Raw genomic sequence first — 21,719 nt, 5'->3', positions numbered from 1 at the left:
TAGCATTTCTTATATGTAATAGTGCCTAATCCCTAGGACTACCAGCATAGGTTGGCAAGAAGTTTTCAGCCTTTGCCGTATGCCCAGACTGCCAATAACATATTCTATATTTTGTTCTAACTACATCCGCTCAACATAAAAAGTTCAACAAAATTCCAAAAGTGGTGTACCCCTAAGAGTTATATTCTGAACCTCCAGAAGGGAAGAAGTATGAGTAAGACAGTTTATTACAGTATTAAGTATTAGAGTTAGAGTCAGAATACCTTGGATTTGAAAATCCTATTTTACTTGCTAACTTGGTATATACGACTTTGGGACATTAACCTCTTACAAGTCTCAAAGCCTTTTTTTTTTTTTGCAAAAGATAATGGTTGAAGTAGCCTCTAAAGCTCTACCTAAGCTTTTATGATCTTAGTGATGAACTTATTCCTATTTTCACAAATAGTCAAAGGGAAAAGCTAGAGCCCAGGAACTAGCCCTTAAAACACTGAAAAATGAGCCTTCTTCCTCCATTAGAATGTTCCCAACAACCAATCTGGATAGCCCTGTCCTAGGTGCTGAAGCTAAATAAGAGATTATCAAATTTAAATAACAGTTTCCTTGCCTTCACATTTCTATAATGTATTAAAAAGCAGCAATATAGTCACACAACATTTTAAAACAGTGATAATAACAACTAGAAAAAAATCATCATATGTTCCATATTAAATGTTCCAAATAATCCCAGAGAAGCTCCTTGCACACTCCTCTAGAAAAAGGAGCTAGAAAGGGCAAAGCTCTTCTCTACATTTCATCTTATAAAGTGAATAATAAACTACTACTAAAAGACTTAATTCATGATCTAATTCCAGACTTCCGGGTAAACATGGAGGCAGTCTAGCTGCAGGACTTTTCCTCTCTTCAACACCTACCAATATAGACTACCTCAAAAGGCCAAAAAAAATTCATATGAACGAAGGGACTCTACAATAGGACGCAGCATTGAAGGTATGTGGGATTTGGGCATTTCTACACCATAAGGGGATGAAAAAGCTTCCACCAAAATGCGAATTGATCCACCCTCCCCCACCCCACCTATGGAGCCAGAGTCAGAGCCAGCATGCGCTAGAATCAGTGAGTGAGTGAGGGGCACCTCTAGAGCGAGTGAGGGGCACCTCTAGGTCCTTGACAGCTGACTAAGACCACCAAAGACCTAGCAGCTAAACCTGAAACCCCAGCAGGCTGAAGAGCTCAGAGCGTGGGCACCTGCGGGGAGATAGCACAGAAAAGGGCAGCAAACAGCAGAAGCTGCAGAGACTTGAGAGTTGGCTTCAGGCAAAATTCTTGCTCCTTAGCTCTATACACAGAGAGGCTGCCCTCCTCACTCATATTTCTGACTGGAAAGGGAAGGAAAAACCACCATAGTGATGGCAAACAATGTCTAGGAACAACTTCCCAACACCAAGCAAAACAAGAAGAAGGGGTTGACCCTGGATAATTTTTATAGAGGAAAAATCCAGACTACAGAGGAAAAGCAGAAGAGAAAATACAAATAAATGCGCCAAAACCTTCCAAAAAATGGAAATTGGCCACAAGCTCTTGAGGAATTTAAACTGGAGCTTACCAAAAAGATGGAGGCCTTCTGGCAAGAAAAGTGAGAAAGAGTTCAAAAAGAAAGTAACAGCTTAAAGGACAAGAATTCCCAATTGGCGAAACAGCTGGAAGACACAAAAAGCAGGAAATACCAAACTGAAAAGGAAAAATCAAAGGATTATAGCACAAAATCAAAAGATTATAGCAGAAAATCAGGTCTGAAAGATCAGAATTGGGCAATTGGAAACCAATAATCTTGCAAAACAGCAAGAATTAATAAAGCAAAGTCAAAAGACTGACAAAATAGAAGAAAACATAAAATATCTCACTGACAAGATGACAGATCAGGAAAACCAATCACAAGGAGACAATTTGAGAATCACTGAAAACCCAGAAATAAACAGAAATCTTGACATCATACTATAAGAAATTATCCAAGAAAACTGCCCTGATGTTCTTGAACAAGGGGGGAAAATAGACATTAAAAGAGTTCATAGAACACCCTCTACACTAAATCCTTAAAAGATTTCATTCATATGCCTAAGTGCTTTGAGACCAGTTGAACCTTTCTTACACTTTCACCCTTAGAAGAACAAAAGCAAATCAAGTTCATTTTACCATATTCATTGTGTACTCACCTATTCAACACGGAGAGTACCAGTTGCCTTCAGGTCATGAAATAATACTAAAAACTTTATAATCATTCATTGATTTAGTTTTCAACATAGTATATCATTTGAATCCAATGGGAGCATAAAGAGCTATTTGTGAGGTCAACCACAGTACAGACAGATGCTGACATGCTATCGATGGCACGGTGGAAAGAAATTGCTAAATACAGCAGATCAATACCTCGTTTCACTGTTACAGCCTTCTGCAGACATAAAATATATATCTTTACAGCTACGAAAATAATAATAATGAAAGTGGGAGATAAATGCTTCCCTCAAGGTAAACTATTTGATTAGCTGAGGGCAAAGGTGACAGCAGCAGTTACACTAAAGTAACTTTACAGTCTTAAATAAAAACAGGAGGAAGAACAGCAGATGAAATGGCAAAATGAATCTGGTCAAATATGTAATATAGATATAACTCTTAGAAAACTAAGAGATGAGTAGAGAGAGACAAAAATCCAAGATTTTTCTGAAGACTACATAGTTAGCATTCATGACTTCCAATCTGCTATATGAGTTTCATCCTAGCATTTTCCAAGTAAAAGATTTTTATATTTTGTACTGAAGAGCAAAAGATTATGAAAAAGCAATTTAAATCTAAAGTGGCTAAACCCCAAAACATTACCGACATTTTTAATGAAACAAGTAATTACTGACTCCATGTGTCTAGCAAGCACTGTGTTAGGCACTGTAAGGAATATTTAAAAAGAACATGACATATTTTTAAGTAGCTTGCACTTCTTAGAAAGACAAATTTGTCAAAATCATTACAGAATCTAAAAGTGAATATAATAGTGATATGCTAGTTTAAATACACTGAAGAGATATTCTTGTGAACTTCTACAACTTCAAATATCAATTCAACTTCTACAATTTCAAATATCAGTTCTAAGAGTAAGACATCCAAAAATAAATTACTTAAGCAAAACTCTCTTTAAACTACCAGTTTCACACTTTTAATACATACTATAAACCACCTTTGCCTAACTTTCTTCTTTCTAACAGCACCACCAGTTTCACAAGCTACACAGGCCTGAATCCTCCCAGTCATTTTTGACTCCTCCCTTTTCCCCCTATATCTAATTAGTTGCCAAGTCCCCTAGATGAGTGTGGGCAAACCTTTTAGAGATGGGAGTGCCAAGCCCCACCCCCACTCCACCCTCCAAGACCCAATGCTATGCTTGTCCCCCCAAAAAGTCTCCCCCCAACTTATCTCACATAGGGGAGGTAGAAAGCACTCCCATTGTGCTGATAGGAGGAGAGGAGAGTGAAGTGAGGAATGACCTCAGCAAGTGTAGAGAGGGGTAGGGGAGTAGCCTGAGGGCTCTACTCCCCTATAGGTCTGCCACCTGTGAGCCACCACTTTACCCTCTTTGTGCTCCCATTGGCTGCTGGAAAAAATGTCATCAGGCATGGTGGAAAGGCGGAGGGGAGTAGCTCCACCCAAGTACCTCTGTCTTTCTAGTAACAAACTCCAGGGGATGGGGGTGCAGGATGGAGTGGCTTCATGCCTACAGAGAACACTCTACACGCCATCTTTGGGACCCATGCCATAGGTTTGAAAATCACTGTCCTAGATTCACTATTTGCAACATCTCTTCTAAAATATGTATACCTTCTTTTCCATTCCAGCTGTTCTTATCCTAGTTTAGACTCCCATTACAGTACTTGTAGACCATTATAGAAACCTGTTATCCAATCTCTGGGCCTCCATTCCCTTGTGCCCACTCTAATCCAATGCATGCAATGCTCCCAGATCTACTAAAGCCCAACTAACTCTGATCATAACATTCTCTGCTCAACTTTCCCTATCATCTACTCCAAACTATTTTCTTTCTCTCTTTTTCCCTACTTATACTCATACTATCATCCAGTGAAAATGAACTACTCACATCTCCTTGAACAGAACCTGGGCTTTTCTGCTTTCAAAGCTTTGCTCATGCTGTTCCTTCCACCTGAGCAGAGTTCAAATGATATTTCCTCTAGGAAGTCTATTATAATTCAACCACAACTTCTCTGGTATACTCTCTTCTCTGATCTAACACTTTGCTCCTCTCTACCTGACAGATAATAAGCTGCTTGAGGGCAAGGAAGCCTTCTTACTCATTTATATACATCCAAAAGGACTGAAAATATGGGTATCTGACACCTAACTAGTATTCAATAAATATTTATCTCAATGAATTAAATAAACCACACAGTCTCTTGGCTCTTTCTTTTCTAATTTATTTGGATGACCTAAAGAGATAACTCTCAGAATGAAGTCTAATTACTAGAAAACTTTTAAATGTAAATGTAAATACAAGGCCTGAATTGGGAGATCCTCAATATAAGAAATATATGTGCAACCGTAAGTGAAAACATTTGAAATATTTCCTTCCCTATCATTTTTAACTATTTGTCCATCATATTTTGAACTTGAAAGAGATCTTTCCTGAGAAGCTATATCTCTATTTTTGTGTCGGAAGTGACACTTCCTATTGAACATGGAGTCATGTAAATATATAAGATCTTAAAATCCTTTTTAAGAACAAGATACACATGTTATATATGAGTACAAAAAAAAAAGCCAAGGAACTAACTATTGGTAAGTCTACCATGTGCCAAAAAGTTGGAATACCCTGAAAAGTCAAAATGAATAGTCAAAAAGAATAGGAAGTAGAAAACATTTCAGATGAAAAAAATAATAGGAAAGGGATTAACAACAACTAGACTATATCTCTTCTATCTATGGATGTTAGTGCTTCATGTCAGTATGGAGCATACATAAGACAAGCCAAAGGCAACTATGTAGTATTTGTCAAGATTTGTCAACAGTGGTACATGTATCCCTGTAGCAATTTCTTAATAATAAGAGTAAGTACTTGTATCCCTGGGGGAGCACAAGAATTTGCTGTGAGGTGGGAGACTAGGCACTCTGGACATCTTCACAAAACTTAACAAAGTAATTCCCCAAATCATTCTTACTCTGGCTCTTATCTTTAATCTCCTTCTATTCACAGCTTCTTTCCCTCTAGCCTACAAATGTATACAAGTCTTCCTCATCCTTTCAAGCTGCCACCAAATATCTCTCCTCACTTTCACAGTCAAACTCCCAGAAGAAGTTCTATGTCTACTCTCATTGCTTCACTTTCACCACTCAGCTCTGCAATCTGGCTTCCAATTTCATTACTGAAATGAAACTGTTCTTTCCAGTCATTGCTGATCTCAATTACCAAATCTGATGGCCTGTTCTCAATCTTCATATTTCTTAATCACTCTGTAGCATGTAGCACTCAAACACCTTTTCTTCCTAGACATTCCCCTCTTAAGGTTTTCATAACACTGTTTTCTCTTGGTTCTCTTCTTTCTCAATCTCCTTTGCTACATCTTCATCTATGTCATGCCCCTAACAGTAAGTATACCCTAATGCTCTATCCTTATCCATCTTTTGTTATCTCTCTACATTTTGTCTCAGTGACCCCAGCAGTGACCATGAGGCCTAATTATTATTTCTATGTTCCAAAATGGCTTAAAAAAGAAATAAGAATTGTGGGAGTAAATGAAAGGTAAAGGTTTCAGAAGAAGGGTACTACCAACAGGTTACTCAGAAAGACTTCCTAGACAAAGTAGTACTTGAGCAAAATCTTGAAGGAAGCTTGAATTTCTAAGAAGTAAAGATGAAGAGGATGAGCATTCTAGGCATGGAGACAGCCAGGACAAAGGCACAGAGAAGGAAGACAATCTATTATGTATGAGGAACAGCGAGTAGGCCAGTATGTCTAGACCATAGAACATGTGAAAGTGAATAGTATGTAAGAAAACAATAAAGAGAAAAAGGAACCAGTTTGTGAAAATTTAAATGCTAAAAATAGTGATACTGGAAGTAACAGGGAGCCCTTGGAATTTAATGAGTAGGGTGAGGATGATATGTTCAGGTCTACCCTTTAGGAAAATCACACTGGCCACTATGTGAAAAATGAAAAATGAAGGAAAGTCTTGAGGCAAGGAGAAAATTTGGCTATTATGGTAATGTAGGTGAAGGGTAATAAGGATCTCAAATCTAAGGTAGTAGCTATGCAAGTGGAACTAAAAGAGCATACGTAAGAGGTATTGTACAAGAAAAAAATTATAAGATTTGGCAACTCATTAGATATATGGGATGAAACGATGACGAGTAGGGCTGATTTCGTGGTTGTGAACCCAGGGGCCTGGAAGGATTAGTGGTACTCTTGATAGACTCAGTAAAGTTTATAATAGGCTCTGTGTTTGGACATTTTGAGCTGGACCTGTCTACAGGACATACAGTTCATTCAGATGATGCAAGCTGGGAGCTCAGGAGAGAAATAGGGGTGGGATGTAACACATATGTTAATCATCTGCAAAGAGATGATAATTGAATAGATGGTAGCTAATGAGAGCAACAAGTAAGAGTACAGAGAGAGAGGGGAAAGACCAAGACAGAGCTTTAAAGGACAGTCACAATTATTATATGAGATAGACTCACTAAGAAGATGAAGAAAGAAAAGTCCCACAAGTAGGAGAAGAACCAGCAGAGAGCAGTTACAAAAGCACAGAGAGAGGAGAGAATATCCACAGGAAAAGAAGGTCTCAGGTGCTGCAGACATCAAGAAATAAACAGATTAAATGAGATTTGCAACGAAGAGGACATTGGTAATTTTGGAAGAAGTAGTTTCAGTTGAATAATGCAGATGTAATTCAAACTGCAGAAGGTTTAGAAGAGACTGAAAGAAAAGGAATTAGAGTGTGTCAGGAGATAACTTTTTCAACTAGTTTTGTTGAAAAAAGGAAGAGAGGGATACAGGGCAAGTAGAGGGAGACAGACAGACAGACAGACAGACAGACAGACAGAGAATATGTATATGTGAAATGGATAGTGAGTTTGTAGTAGCACCTGTAGCACCAGTAGCGCCAGTAACAAGGGATAAACTGAAGATCAGAGAGAGTGTGGTGATGACTGTGGGAATAACCTGCTTGGAGAAGACAACTTATAAACATGGGTACTTTGTGGAAGGATTAGCTTTGGCAAGAAAGACTGCTTCTTTGTCAGATTGTAATGAAGGAGGAGATAGCAAGAGATATCTGAGTGATGGGAGATGAGGAAGGAAGGAAGGATAAGAAAGCTCCTGGCAAAAGCCCTCATTATTATTACTCTTATTTTTTGCAAAGTATGAAGTGAGATATTCAGTTACATGTGGGGCCAGGGCTATAGCGGGAAGCTTTTACTTTTGCTGCAAGAGTGATTTTCCTAAAATACAGGCCCAGGTCATTTCACTCCCTTGCTCAGTCAACTCCAACAGCTCTCTATTAACTCTGGGATTAAATAAAAATATTAACTCTAGGATTAAACAAAAATATTTGGCATTGAAAGTCTTTTATAACTGACCTCCTAACTTAAATTTTTCTAGGCTTATAACAAGTTACTTCCATTCATGAATGCTATAATGCAAACACAATGGCTTTGTCATTTCTCATATAGGACACTCCATCTCCCAGATCCTTGCCTAGGTACCTGGAATGTACAACCTCCTCAATGCCACTCCTTAGACTATCTCATTTCCTTCAAATTTCAGGTCAGGTACTACATTCCACATGAATTATTTAATGATTCCCCAGATACACATAGCTTCCTCTCCTCAAAAAAATGCTACTTTAGACATACATGCCATCTCCTCCAGAAGAATATAAGTTTTTCTAGAGCAGGGGCAATTTTGTTTTTGTCTCTGTATCCTCACTGGTTAGCTTGGTATGGCCATCACATTGTAGGAAATTTAGGAAAAGATGTAGGTTGACAAGTTGTGTGCTTTTTTCTCAACTACTAAACTAGACTCTCACAATGTCAAAACAAGTCAACTGAAAACAAAAGACATATACCAAAACTGTATTTTGCAATGAGATGCTAGTGGCATGAAATCTTTAAAAAATAAAGACTTCTTAAATATAATACTTTGCTAATAGAAGACACCTGGAAATCAGATTGATTTCAATGACCAATCTTGACCCCAGAAAACATAAGATGAAACACACTCCTCCCTACTGTGATATGGAGAACTATGGAAAGTGTGTTATACTATTGAACTCAATTTTCTGAATTTTGAGTTTTGAGCTGGTAGGTTTTCCTTAACTATTTTTCTTTGTTCTAAGAAAAGGTTCATTTGGTGAAAATAGGGAAGAGGTGAGGTTGGCCTGTGGTGTCAAATTCAAAAAGAAACAGTGGTCACTAACCCATATATGAGGATACCTGTGGGCCACATTAATAGGTTAGGTTTTTAAATGCTTTATTGTATTTTTATTTATTGTGTTAAATATTTTCTGATTACATTTTAATCTGGTGCAGGTTCCATTCAAGGTGCTGCAGGCTTCCTGCAGTCTGGTTTCATATATGAGAACTCTGATGCAAGGTGTAAGGATAATTGAAAAAAGTGAAAGACATCAATGAAGTTTTTAAAAACATAACATTGATCTGCAGAATAATACTAATGCTAAACATCTGGATGGTGGCTGTGTTTCTTAGTTACTTATCACTGATCTTAGAGGTGGCTGTTATTCCCATATACATTTCAGTTCTCAAAAAAGCAATAGAGATACAATGTAATAGCACAACTACAAATGTGTATTGTGTAACAACTGTTCCATATGACAATATTCTCCCTCTAACAAGACCTGAAACCTTCTTTAAGGCAATGCTATGTACTGCTTTTATATCCCTCACAGTATTCAGTACAATCTACTATATTGATTCTTAATTTTTTTCATTTCTTAGTAGCTTTCTTCTATTAATTCCTAGTTCATCAATTCAACAACAAAAGTTTGCCAAGGTGACCAAAGTATTAAAAAAGAAAAAGTAGCACTGATGTTCTCCATTTACCAAATGAAGAGATATTAAGTATCCTTTTCAATGATACTGAAATATCTAAGTATTTCGCTTTTTTAGTTGAAAAAATATAAATTAATCCCAGGTTACTGGGTTTTGTAAAGGAAATATGGCATAAATTCATATCAAAGTCAATTTACAAAGAGTAAAAGTCCTTTGGAGTGCAACTTTAATGCAAACAAGTCACTTCAAAGGTAATTAATTAATAACATAGTTCTTACTAGGACAGTACTTCCTGAATAACAGAATATCAACAAGTGAACATTAAAAGACACTAAGGATACTTTGACAAAACATGGTCCCTTTGCTTTGCATGATGGCACTATAAAACTATTATACTGTATTATGTTTATTTTTTTCAGGAGATATTATTGAAGAAATCAAGCAATGAAAAAAAATCAGTCCAAGTCAACATCTAACTCAGTTTCAGTTATATGATATCTGCACATATTAACATGTCACACTTTTAAGCATTCTCATTTTCTGATAACTTGTAAAATTATTCAAGGGCAGGGATCAAAACTGACCTTTTAAAAAAAATTTACTCCTAAAAGCTGATGGTAGTGCCTGGTACACATAGGCTATGCAATGAAATGGAATGTGGACTCAAAAACTTTTCTATTTTTACCAGGCCTTCTTCCTTGACAGCTTCATGTTTAATCACATGTCTGTGATATTTTGACAATTACTCAACACTTCTTTTTTCAATAATTTCTCCAACATTGTTATGTTTAGGCCACTTTATATAATTCTAAAACTCTGTCAACATTTCATTCAAGAACGACTTTAATTCTTTTCAAGTTGCATGTTACTCCTGTAGTCAAAAGCTGAAAAGTTCTAAACAAAACAATAGAAAACTTTAAGATCAAATATTCACATATATTTATGACCTGGTTACAAAGTAAAGAAATTTATTTCTAACTCATACATGAAAATTATTTTCTATTTTGTAGTCATATACATGTAACTGGAAACACATAAACTAATATGCCTGGATAACTCTTTGTTTGAACAAACATAATGAATATTATAAAGGAAGTATTTTTCTTAATAAACAGTCAGCACCATGGCTAGCAATTATGATGCCACAGAAAAGCAGGTTGCTTCAGCACTAAAGAGTCTAGACTATGCTAAGACTTTTGCCTTTTAGCTAAGAGACATTATGGGCAAGCGTGAGGAGAAAAGACAGAAAATGTTACTGGACATATTTGAGAAAGAGATATTACCATGGTCATTATACTTAATTAAACTTAAACTGAACCATTCATGTGCCCTTAAATAGCTTATATTGTACAGCTAGAATAAAATCTAGATTGAGTCATCAGGGCATTAGGGAACTATTTCATTACCTGGGCTTCTGAGGGAGAAACTTCCCTGACACGGTCATGTCTTTCTTCCTCCTTGTAGACTAACCAACAGGGAATCAGACTGAGGAGAATATATCTGTTTTTCATTTTTCTTTCCTTGGTAACTGACAGCAGTTCCTGGTACTATCCCCATGTGGCAAGGGATTTATAAATGTCCCAATACAGGCTGAGTATATGAAGAGGTCTTTCAGAAAATGCTTCAATTACATTTCTGGCATCATGACAATTCTGAAATGCAGCTTATTAAGAATTATTGTTTTGTTTTTAGAATACAAAGTGTAATAGATGCTCCTATTAGGATATTTATGGTAGCAGAGAGGTGTTGAGGCTACAGCACCAGGAAATAAGTTAAAGGAAAGGCAAAGATTTGCACTCCTTCCCCCCAACCCTCACTTGCTGCCCTTCTCTCAGTTGATCTTAATGGTTCTTCTCAGTAAGGTAAATTATTAGAAGTTTCAAAGGACTAATCTCACAAGAGGGAGGAGGAAGAGGGAAGTTAAGGTCTCCCTAATTTCCTATGGGGTTCAATACAGGGAAATAAAGTTATTTTGTCTATGAGGGGATATTGTTGATAAACTGAAAAGGTTCTTAAGAGCTAAGCTCCAATCTTTTCAATATTGAGTCAATGAGTAGCCAGGAATCCAAAGCAAGCCTGTCTCTATTGATCTTTCCTCCCAGACAGCAGAAAAATCTCCTCTTCAGCTGCTGGTTTTCCCAACTGCCTTCTCATCAGATTCTATTGGAATCTTCCTTCCTTCTGGCTGATTGACAGTTCCTTCAAAATTCCATTTCTTGCATTTGCTTGCCAATATTTCTCTGGTATAGTAATCTCTTTTTCACCAAAGATAACACAAATGTTAAAATGGACACTGTCCCCCTTCAAAGTTATTTTAGGAGGTCATACATTTTATTCCAGGAGGTCAAATGAATATTGTCCCCAACAAATACTCTTCTTGGAAGACCACACACTTATTCCAATGATACTGCCATTGCTCAAAACAATTTTGAAACTACTAAAGAGGCAAGGCACATTCTTTTGAATCTTCCCAAGAGTGGCAAATCCCCTTAGCAAATTCACAATCTTGCAAATGGATTTGAAAATCTTGAAATATCCAGAAATTATTGAAAGCAAAATCTGGCAAAAATAGGTTACACGTAAAATGTGGAATATCATTTTTGGTCTAAAATGACTGTAATTATAAATCAATATGATTGAATATCTTATATAGTTAACAAACTGCCTATCATAGATTATAGAACGTTTCGGCCTAAAAAAACCTTGGAGAGCAATTATTCCATCTCCTTCATTTTCAGATGAAAAAACTGAGGCTCTGGGATATCATATAGCTAACTAGAGTTGGAACTAGAACCCAGATCTCCTAACTACCAATTAAGTGATCCTTCCACTATGCTAGCTGCTGAAGATGATTTGGAAATAATAGTTCAAAGCAATTTGAAACTGAAAGAAAAATAACTTGACTATATTCTCTGCGATGTGGCAATTTCACAACTGAATTAATATACTAAGGAAGTTAGTTACAGAAAGGATTCAAATGTACCAAAATATTCAAAAGAGAACTATATAAAATGCTAGAAATAAACTGTGCACCCAACAATTGAAGAATGGCTGAACATAAGTGTGGCAAATAGATGTAATAGAATATTACTGCATCATAAAGAACAATGAAATTGAACAATTCAGAAAAACAAGTGTAATATAAGAGAGATCCAGGGGGTTGCAATGAGAAGCCAAGCTGAAGGAGAGATCAGCTGAAGAGCAGTGGAGGAGGGGCAGAGAGAGAGAAGCTCCAACTGTCAAAGGTCTTCCAGCCTGGGAGGTGGAAGAGGAAAGGAAGTTTTCCTGGAAGCTGAGAAAGAGCCCATCCATATGGGACCTATTATTCCTCCTGGGACCCCAAAACACCTCCACTAAAACTCTTCAAGAACATCTACCGGAATTCTCAAGGGGGTTTTGGATTTGGACTCACACTGGCCAGAGCCATCCAGATCTTTCCCTGAGATTTCTCTCTCTCCCTGACCTGTTCCTAGACTCCTGAATTAAAAGCTAGTTAGCAGAGAAATAGGAATCAACCAGCAGCTGGCCAGATGAGGCTTCAAGGGAACTCCAAGAACTTAAGGGGACAGCATGCCAGAGGAGACTAGTGTTAGGGTTTCCTACTCCCCACTTTCCTTGCCTGACACCCCTACCTCTCCTTCCCTGTGTGAACCCAAATAAATTGTTTACTACTTTAGAATTAGGTCTGGTTGGTTTCTGATGCTAGGAAAAGGGACAGAAGATTTGGGGAGAATCACATCTCTCCCCAAAAGGGGTAGGTTAGCTCAGAATCCCAGGGATCCAAACTGCCTAACTCAAGGAACAACATCTCTCCTTGATAGTGGGGTGACTCCAGGTTTCTGAAGGGAAGTGACAGTGGGTGTCCTCCATCTCCCAGAACTATTCTCTGAGGAGACATATTCCCTCTGTCAGGGGGACAAGACTTGGCTACCTCTCTCCCAGAAAAAGAGAGGGGAAGAAGAATCTTCTCTCCCTCTCTCCTTCCATTCCCTGTTCCCTTCAAAGATCCTTCTATTACACAAGGGAAGATTTGTATGAGATGTGCAGTGACAGTCAACAAGTATTGAGTAAATGCTTGCTATGCACCTGGCCAATGTTAGGCAATAGATTCAAAGAAAGGCAAAACAAACACACACACACACACACAAACACACACACACACAAACCCAACACTATCACTGCCCTCAAGAAACTCCCATTCTAACATTCTAATTTTTCAAAGCATAGAGTGAAGAAAACATAACCAAAAGAATAATATATGCAATGGTTTCAATAATGTAATTGAAAACAAAACTGAAAGACAACAGAATTCAGAATTGCTTCCAGATAATTGAGATTAAAACATACTTTCTATCTATTAATAAAAGGTAACTTTTAAGAGTGGTAAGTTATGAGTAATATTGATTTCCATAATTGGATTGAAAACCAAAAATAAAAGTAACATTGGATGGTCTTATGAAACTTTCTTTTATGGCATTTGTTTGTTGTTAATGCAGTGTGATTAATGTGTCAACACAAAATATCACAATAAAAATATAAAAATAGTTCTAAATTATGGAGTATTTTTAATGATGTATTACTTTTTAGTCCTATCACTTATAGGCACATTAAGTATATACATATATTTAATATAAAAGAAAAGGAAATTTATTAACGATGTATTACTTTTTAGTCCTATCACTTGTAGGCACATTAAGTATAATATAATTAATATAGAAGAAAAAGAAAATTATTAGCCCAATTTGGCACACAAAAACAGGAAACTAGTGATTCCTAACACTCTTAATTTTGAATGCAGATAAAGGGAAGGAACATAGAGTTTTCTTAGAAACCAATGATCTATTTTCTCATTCCAATCATCGTAACAAACAAAAAAAAACATGTTAAGCTTTGTTATTAAACTGAAAAATGTAGGTCCAGCACATAGAATTAATCATAAGTTTTCCCAGATAACAATGAGGAAAAAAAAAGAAAATCCACACCCAATACTTCCAAGATTGTAGGATGAATCCTGCTTACAGGTTCAATCGACAAAGTACTACCTGGTGCCTGAAATATAAATCAAAGTATCTCACATCCCTGGTACTTATTGACATTTGGTACCTTCAAATTTCTAATGTGTGCAAGAAGTGCCTATTTTTATTTACAGCACAAACCACAGTCTGAATGTAAAACAAGATGCTTAATAAATCTAGAGGAACATAAAACACTAGCATAACTCAGACAGCAAGACAGACACTCACTCCTTAATTAAGTGGGTGATGTTCTGTTTAAAACAAAAAGACAACCCTGGGCTATAGCTAAGATTAAGCACTCAGTGTTGCAAAGGAAGCTCCAACCATTTTCAGGGCAAAGGCTTTAAATCATGAAAAATAAACCATCTAATAGTCTGTATTCAATAGTAAGTAGACAGTCAGGACACAGACTGATTTGGATTAACACATTTTCAGTTATAACAAGTAATTTTACAGAGGATTAGTATCTTGATGGTCTGATCAATACTAGGCACCACTGCTTTTACAGATGAAGAGAAAATTGCCCCTCTGGTAATAAAGTGTGCGTGTCTTCGTTCTCCTTCATTTGCTGAGTCCATTACTGTAATGGTTCCAGCATTAACAGCTGGGGCAATTTAAGCAGCAGGGGTCTGATGAATTTAAAAGCTGGAAACATTCACTAGTCATCCTTTCCTCTATTTCAGTCTGCATATGCAAGTCCTCTGCCCGGCTGGTTCCAATATAAGGATCATGTTTTATGAGAACAATGACTATTATTTCTCAATTATTGTGTCATTAATAGTGTTACCAGCCAATAGTGTGACTAAAACAAAAATTGCTGGCAGCATACTGGCTGCTGATTCAGCTAAAAATTACACACTATTTACCTAAATAACAAGCTTTGACATAACAACAGGCTTAACTCCACATAACCTATAATGTTTGTATTCATATGTCCAGTTCTATTCACTAGTGAAATAGCATTTCTACTAACATAAATACGTTACACATACACACACACACACACACACACACACACACATATAGCCCTGCACTTATACAAATATATAATAACACATTTTGCCATCTCTTTCTGTTTTTAAAGGCAGTATATGGGTCAACAGTGAGTTAATGGATTGCTGTACATGGAAGGAAATCCATATTAATGCAGTATTGAGACTTTAATCACACCCAATTCAACAGATTGAGCTAAGGTTTTACCATCAGCCCATTTTATACTACAGGAAAAATGCTGGCTCTTGTGCTTCAACAATCCTATGATCTGATCAACATGTCAAAGGGAAGGTTGAAAGGTGATAGATAGGTGAATTAGAACTATGAATTTCCTGGCCTTCATCTGATCAGAAACAGTTCTTATAGCATTCTTTCCACTAACATGGAATTCTAAAACAAAGCAAAATTATCCATCATTCTCTGATTATTATGTTTTAGTTGTATACTATTTCAACCAGGCATAAAGGCTTTCACTCCATCCTTTCTACCTAGCAGTCCTTCTATTAGTATAAAGCTGTTGTGGACATTTCACTAATAGGTCATTTTCAAAGCCAACAGCTAAGAGTCACCAATAAGGCAATATGGTACGTGTTTATGGAACTAATGAGATGCCTATAGCATTTCTCAAGGTTCTATTCACTATACTTATAACTGGGGAGAACCAGCAGACTTACACTGGGGTACATGCTATTCTCAGGTATTTGCAAACTAAGTCCTACTATTGCAAATGTCTACCTTCTCAGCCTGACCTTCTTTAACCTCCTCAGGAATATATCTTTGTATCTCTTCTCCAAACCATGAAATTCAATAGGGCACTAAAGTTTTAAGATGATTTCTTAAAACTCATGTTCCTACTAGAGACTTGACAGAACATATCTAACTGGCCTCTTTTATTCACTATCTCTATAACATGTCTTTCCCATGAGTTCCAAGATAAATAACAATGACATTGTCTTAAATATGAAATGTCTTTTCTCTAAATGTCAAACATATTATAAATGACATGTATACATTGTTTTTATATGACTCTTCTTTAAGAAATTTACCATTACTCGGAAGCAGGATAATGTATTAGATGTGGAGAGTAAATATTATTGATGAGCTGAAAAGTAGCACTAGAAAAATATTTATTCCAAGGTGATAAACAAGGGGTTAAATGGTAAATCAATTTTTTAAAACAAACTAATGCAATGTATTGGGAATTGTACTGTAAAACAATCTGAAATCCATAAACACAGTGAATCACTTCATTACATTCCTGATCATGTTCCATCTCTCAGTATAAGATGATCTACTAAAAAACAGTAATAAATTTTGTTCTTTGCCCCACAAAAGCATTGTTAAATAAAGGCAACTACACACCACTTAATAAGGGGGGAAAAGCCATTGTACTTGATTTATTATTGTCCATCAAAAGGACCAGTCACACTAAGTAACATGATACAATTGCAAGTGCTGAAGACTTTTGACCACATGCAATATCACTGACCTGTCAGAGCCCCCTAATCCTCTGATTTCTCCACATACTCTAAACTATTTCCAGACTTTCACTCTCATTGTTCTAAAGGAACATTAAGACAAAATAATGTGGGAAAAGAACTCTGAAAACCTTAAAGGACTACATAATTTTTAGATATGATAATTATTAGTATCATCAATGAGCTTTCCAGGCTACCATTTATCTTGCGGCGTTACATCTTGGTCTAGGAACTCCAGACTACATGCCTCAAATGCTTAGATTCCCTGCCATTTTACCAATCTAATGAAATACAGGCATCTTCTAGAAATGGCCAGCATACTCACAGATAATAGATTCTCAAGGGACTAGCAATAAAAGATGGGGATAAAAAGACAAAAGGGATCCAACCTTCCCTCAAAATGCTTGCCTTCTAGCAACAAAATGAACACAATTCAGCAAATACAAATTGTATACATGATATAAGAAAATGTTGGGGGTGGGGGACATTAGCAATCAGATCAGAAATAATTTCAAGAAAGAGGCAGCACTGGAGCCAAGCCCTAGAAACTCAAAAAGGCAGAGGGAAATAAGCATGAGTGCATGCCAGGCATGGGAGGCAGCTTGGGTCTTGGGCATGGTCACAGATGACGAAAAGCTGTATTTGTGAGGGTATAGCAAACAGACCACCTGATCTATAAAGTAGAGAGTATAGAGTAGTAATGTGTAATAAGCCAGAAGAATAGCTGCAACATAATTGAAAAGGGCTTGAAATGTCAGAGAGGACTTTGTATTTTATCCCAGAGGCAACTAGTAGCTACTAGAACTTATCAAACAGGATGATACTGTGGGGACAAGAAATTTTTGATTGTGATATAAAAATCAATTTCATTGTTGCTATTATTGTTATTATAAAGTGTATTAAATGTCAATGCAAATCTATAACTTTATGATAACAGCAGCAGGGTAGAATGGAAAGAGTATAGGATTCAGAGATTCCATCCCTGGCTCTTCTACTCACCATGGCCTTGGGCAAATCACTTAACCTCTCTGGATCTCAGTTTTCTTGACTGTAAAATGAGGGAAGTTGGATTAAGTCCCCTATCTCTAAATCAGGTATTTTTAACCTGGTGTCCATAAATTTGCTTTTAAAATACCTTGACAACTGTATTTCAATGCAATTGGTTTCCTTTATAATCTTATTTCATTCATTTAAAAATATTCTGAGAAGTCTATGGACTTTCCTTAGTTTGCCAAAGGAGTCTCTGACACAGAGGGTTAAGATTAAGAGCCCCTGCTCTAGGCTTATGATCTTACTGAACAGTTTTTATAGGTCTACTTGTACTATTTTACTCTTAGTATTATTACATATGAGTTGAGGCAGCTGATGGCATGGATTAGAGTGGCTTGGGAATCAGAAAACCCTGAGTTCAAATCCCCGGCATAACATTTACTACTATGTCACTTAACTAGGTGTTAAGTCCTTAAGTCCCTCTATTCTACATCACACTTATTCCAGATACCTTGCTTTTCTCATTTCTCAAAGGAGGGATCTGGACTAGATAGAAACTCTCTAGGGCTTATCTACTAAATCACCAGAAGCTGATTTCATAGAAAGAGTTCAAATGCAGGAAGTTTGTCAGTTTAATGAAATTAAATATCCTATTAATATTCATTTTATCTAACAATGGATTTGGAGTTGTATAATCTGGGTTGAAATCTCTCCTCTATTATTTCTTATTTATTTGGACTTGAGTAAGACTCAACATTTCTAGGCCTTAGTTCCCTGAACTACAAATTGGGGAGGGGGAGAACTAGATAATCTGTGAAGTCCCTTTCAATCCTGAAGCCCATTTTTTTCACCATTCATTGTTAATCTTTGTATAATAAAATATAATAATCTTTAAGTTTGTATTGGGGGTTTTTCTCACATTGGGTAATTTTCATTTGCTAAACTGTGACATCTCAGTTGCTTTTCTAAAGATAAAAAAGAAATCAAGTATAAACACATATATAAATCAATATCTACCATGTGTCAGGCACTGTTATGGCCATTAAAAAATTATATATTCCTTCCCCATAAGGAGTTTGCATTTAATCAAGAGAAAAAAGATGTACATATTTAAACATTTATGAGTTTTGTTGTGGTGCTTGTGGTGGTTGTGAGGGTGGTTTTATGAGGTTTGTTGTGGTGCTTGGGGTGGTTGTGAGAGTGGTGGTAGTAGTGATTTTACTGGAATTATTCTTCATCAGCAAAGTGAACTTCTCAGTGAAGAAACTTCCTTGACCAACACCAATCTGTATATACTTTTGTTTGTAATGATGGTTTTCATTCTCTGTATTTGTATTTCTAGGATCTAGTAGAGACCCTAGGTACTTAATAAATGTTGACTGACTGCTCCAAAACTCAGTGTTAGGAGCAGGCAGAGGCCATCATCATGTGTTAGAGGCAGGACATGAACTCAGATACTTCTAACTCCAAAACTGACTCTCTATATCATGCAGACTTCCAAGGGAGTGTTATATTTAAAATGAATATATCTACCACTTATTTTTTTTCATAAAGTTTATTAATAGAAAAGGTAGATAAGCACAGAGTTAAATCTCATCCTTACTCTAAGCTATCAGACCACTTGCGCCACATATTATCCATAAATCTCTCCCTCCCTCACCCCTCTGCTCTATCCCAGAGTCCATGGCAAAAAGCCACCAAAAAAAAAAAAAAAACAACCCAATTGGGCCTTGCCCCCTTTCTTATTGACATTCAGGACATAACTGATATTTGAGGAATGTTGACAACCGGTTTGGATAAGATCCCCTCCCCCTCCTGAGTAGCCAAACCGTGGTCAACATTCCTCCAATACCAGAGTTAGGTTCTGAATGCCAATAAAAGAAAGGGGGCAGGGACCACCTGGTTTGTTTTGGGGTTTTTTTTTATGGCTTTTTAGCACTGATTCTGGGAGACAGCAGAGGGATGAGGGAGAAAACGATTCATGGAGAATAGGTGACACGTGGTCTGAGAGCTTAGAATAAGGATGAGATTTAACTCTGCGCTTATCTACCTTTTCTATTAATAAACTTTATGAAAAAAAATAATAACTGGTAGATATATTATTTTTAAATATAACAGGTAATTAGGAAGAAGGATATGACACATTAGCCAAATTTTGAAGAAAACTAGGTAACAAGGTAACAAACAGCCTGTTCAAAGACTAAGACATGGAAGATGGGGTGGAGGTCATTTTTGAGGGGCAGTAAGAAGGCCTTTCTGAGTTAAACAGAGTACATTGCCCCTTCTTTTACCTTCCCATTGTTCTTAAATGTTACTCCCTCCTCTACTTTGCAAAACAGTCATGCTGACCATCACCGGATAGCCTCACTGTACTGGCTGCTCCCCACAAAGGCCATTCCAACTGCTGCCTCCATACTATGTATCCCTCATTTTTAGCATTGTATTAAAAATGATATCAAGTTGTAATAAATGAGATACTCTGACTTGACTAGAGAGATACTAGGGAAAACCTGAAGGTGCCTAGTTATAATGGAGATAGAGATACTTCTGAGAGATAGAAAGATATACTAGGGGAATATTTGAGGGTGTCTATCAATTCCCTAGATGACTAATTGATTAATATTTTGCCTACCCTCCTCCCTCAAATACCACTTGTTTTCCATCCTCTCCCTCCTGCCTCCCTTTCCCTTCCCCCAGTCTTAAGTCAGCCACCTTCTAAGTAATTCAGGGAAACTATGAGATTTCAGAGAAATACTCTTTACTCTTCTTTTCTCAAGTAAGGAGGTTTATTGGGAAAACGGGACAAGCATGGAAATTGAGGTGAGAGGAATGGGGTTATCCCTAATCTATAATGAGGGTTAGGAGGATTTTGAGAAATATCAGTCCTGTCAACTGTGACACAAGTCTGTCAAGGAGATGGGAGGATAACTATTTAATCTTCTTTCTTTTTCCTTCAAACTCAAATCTCAAATATACAATCAATTCTTTAGCTTCAATTACCACCATCAGCCCCACAAAACCTTCTTCTTGCCTCCCCTCTCCAAAGCCAAGAGAGAGAATTCTTCAGCTGTGGGGTTAGCTTCCAACTGCCCCTTCCTGAGAACATTCCACCTGGAATGCCACTTTTTGATTGGCAGATGAGGTCCCTCACTTTCTGTCTTGCATGCATAAAATTCTCTCTTCCTTCATGCCTCTTCCACAGCATGTACACCCTCTTTGTCTTGACTTGTTGGTAGGCCAAGTTGTCTTCTTGACTGAGCTCAAGACCCACCTTTTCTGATCTTCCTACCTGATAATATACATCTCCAATCCCCAGAAATTGCTTTGCATTCATTTTGCATATATATTTATATACATTTTCATGTCTCCTCCATCAGAGTGAATGTACCTTGAACTCAGAGAACTCACTTTGGATTTTTTATCCCCTGAAATTGGCATATAGTAAACAGTAAACACTTCATAGAGGTTTATTGCTTATTTTATTGGACAATAGACTGAGAAGATATTCTGGAACCAGATTATGAAGGAATTTTCAAATGCCGAACAGAGGAGATATTTATTTCTAGAGGTAAAAAGAAACCAGTGGAGTCACTGTGTAGAGAAGTAATAAGGCAAACTTGTTCAATAAATTTCTCGCTCCCAGTTCTATAGCCTCTGATCCAATGAAGCTTAAATGTCACTAACAAACTATGTGACTCTGGAGAAGTAACTTCCCTTCCTCTTCTTGTTCTTCAGTCTTTCAAAGATATTCAATTTTCATGGGGCACTATCTTATTAATACTGTCCATAGGGTTTTCTTGGCAAAGATAATGGAATAGTTTGCCATTTTCTTCTCCAGGGGGTAAAAGGAAAGAGTAGTTAAATGAATTGACCAGGGTTACACAGCTAATAAGGAAGGCTGGATTTGATTGAGGATCTTCTTGACTCTAGGTCCTGCATTGCCTCTACTGGGGAACATAGTTAGTTGTCTCTAGACTTCAATTTCTATATCTGTAAAAGAACAGATACAGATAAAAAGAACAGTTGGATTAGATGCCCACTAAAGGCCATTTCAAATCTAAAATTCAATGATTTTATTATTCTATGAGTACAAATGAATATAAGCATAGGACTTAAGATTTAACCCTTTAAAATCCTCTTTTATTAAATGCGATTCATGCATTCCAGCTTGTTGAGATAT

The 21,719-nt window shown here is 36.9% G+C and overlaps 1 protein-coding gene across 8 annotated transcripts in view; it reads right to left on the bottom strand.

The window, feature by feature from the left end:
* Positions 1-21,719, bottom strand: part of FTO (FTO alpha-ketoglutarate dependent dioxygenase) — a 421,101-nt gene that overhangs the window by 391,313 nt on the left and 8,069 nt on the right. Inside the window, exon 1 of one of the 8 annotated variants that reach the window (XM_007474869.3) lies at positions 10,470-11,602. The exons of 4 other annotated variants lie outside the window; for them this stretch is intronic. In XM_007474869.3, the coding sequence (XP_007474931.1) occupies positions 10,470-10,574 (105 nt within the window). In that variant the 5' untranslated portion in view covers positions 10,575-11,602. Of the gene's footprint in view, positions 1-10,469; positions 11,603-21,719 lie in introns of those variants that run through there. 3 more of the 8 variants (XM_007474864.3, XM_007474867.3, XM_007474862.3) reach the window with 3 other exon arrangements.

Source organism: Monodelphis domestica, chromosome 1 (assembly GCF_027887165.1).
Source record: "Monodelphis domestica isolate mMonDom1 chromosome 1, mMonDom1.pri, whole genome shotgun sequence".
NCBI lineage: Eukaryota > Metazoa > Chordata > Mammalia > Didelphimorphia > Didelphidae > Monodelphis > Monodelphis domestica.
This window is presented reverse-complemented; position numbering and strand designations above follow the sequence as displayed.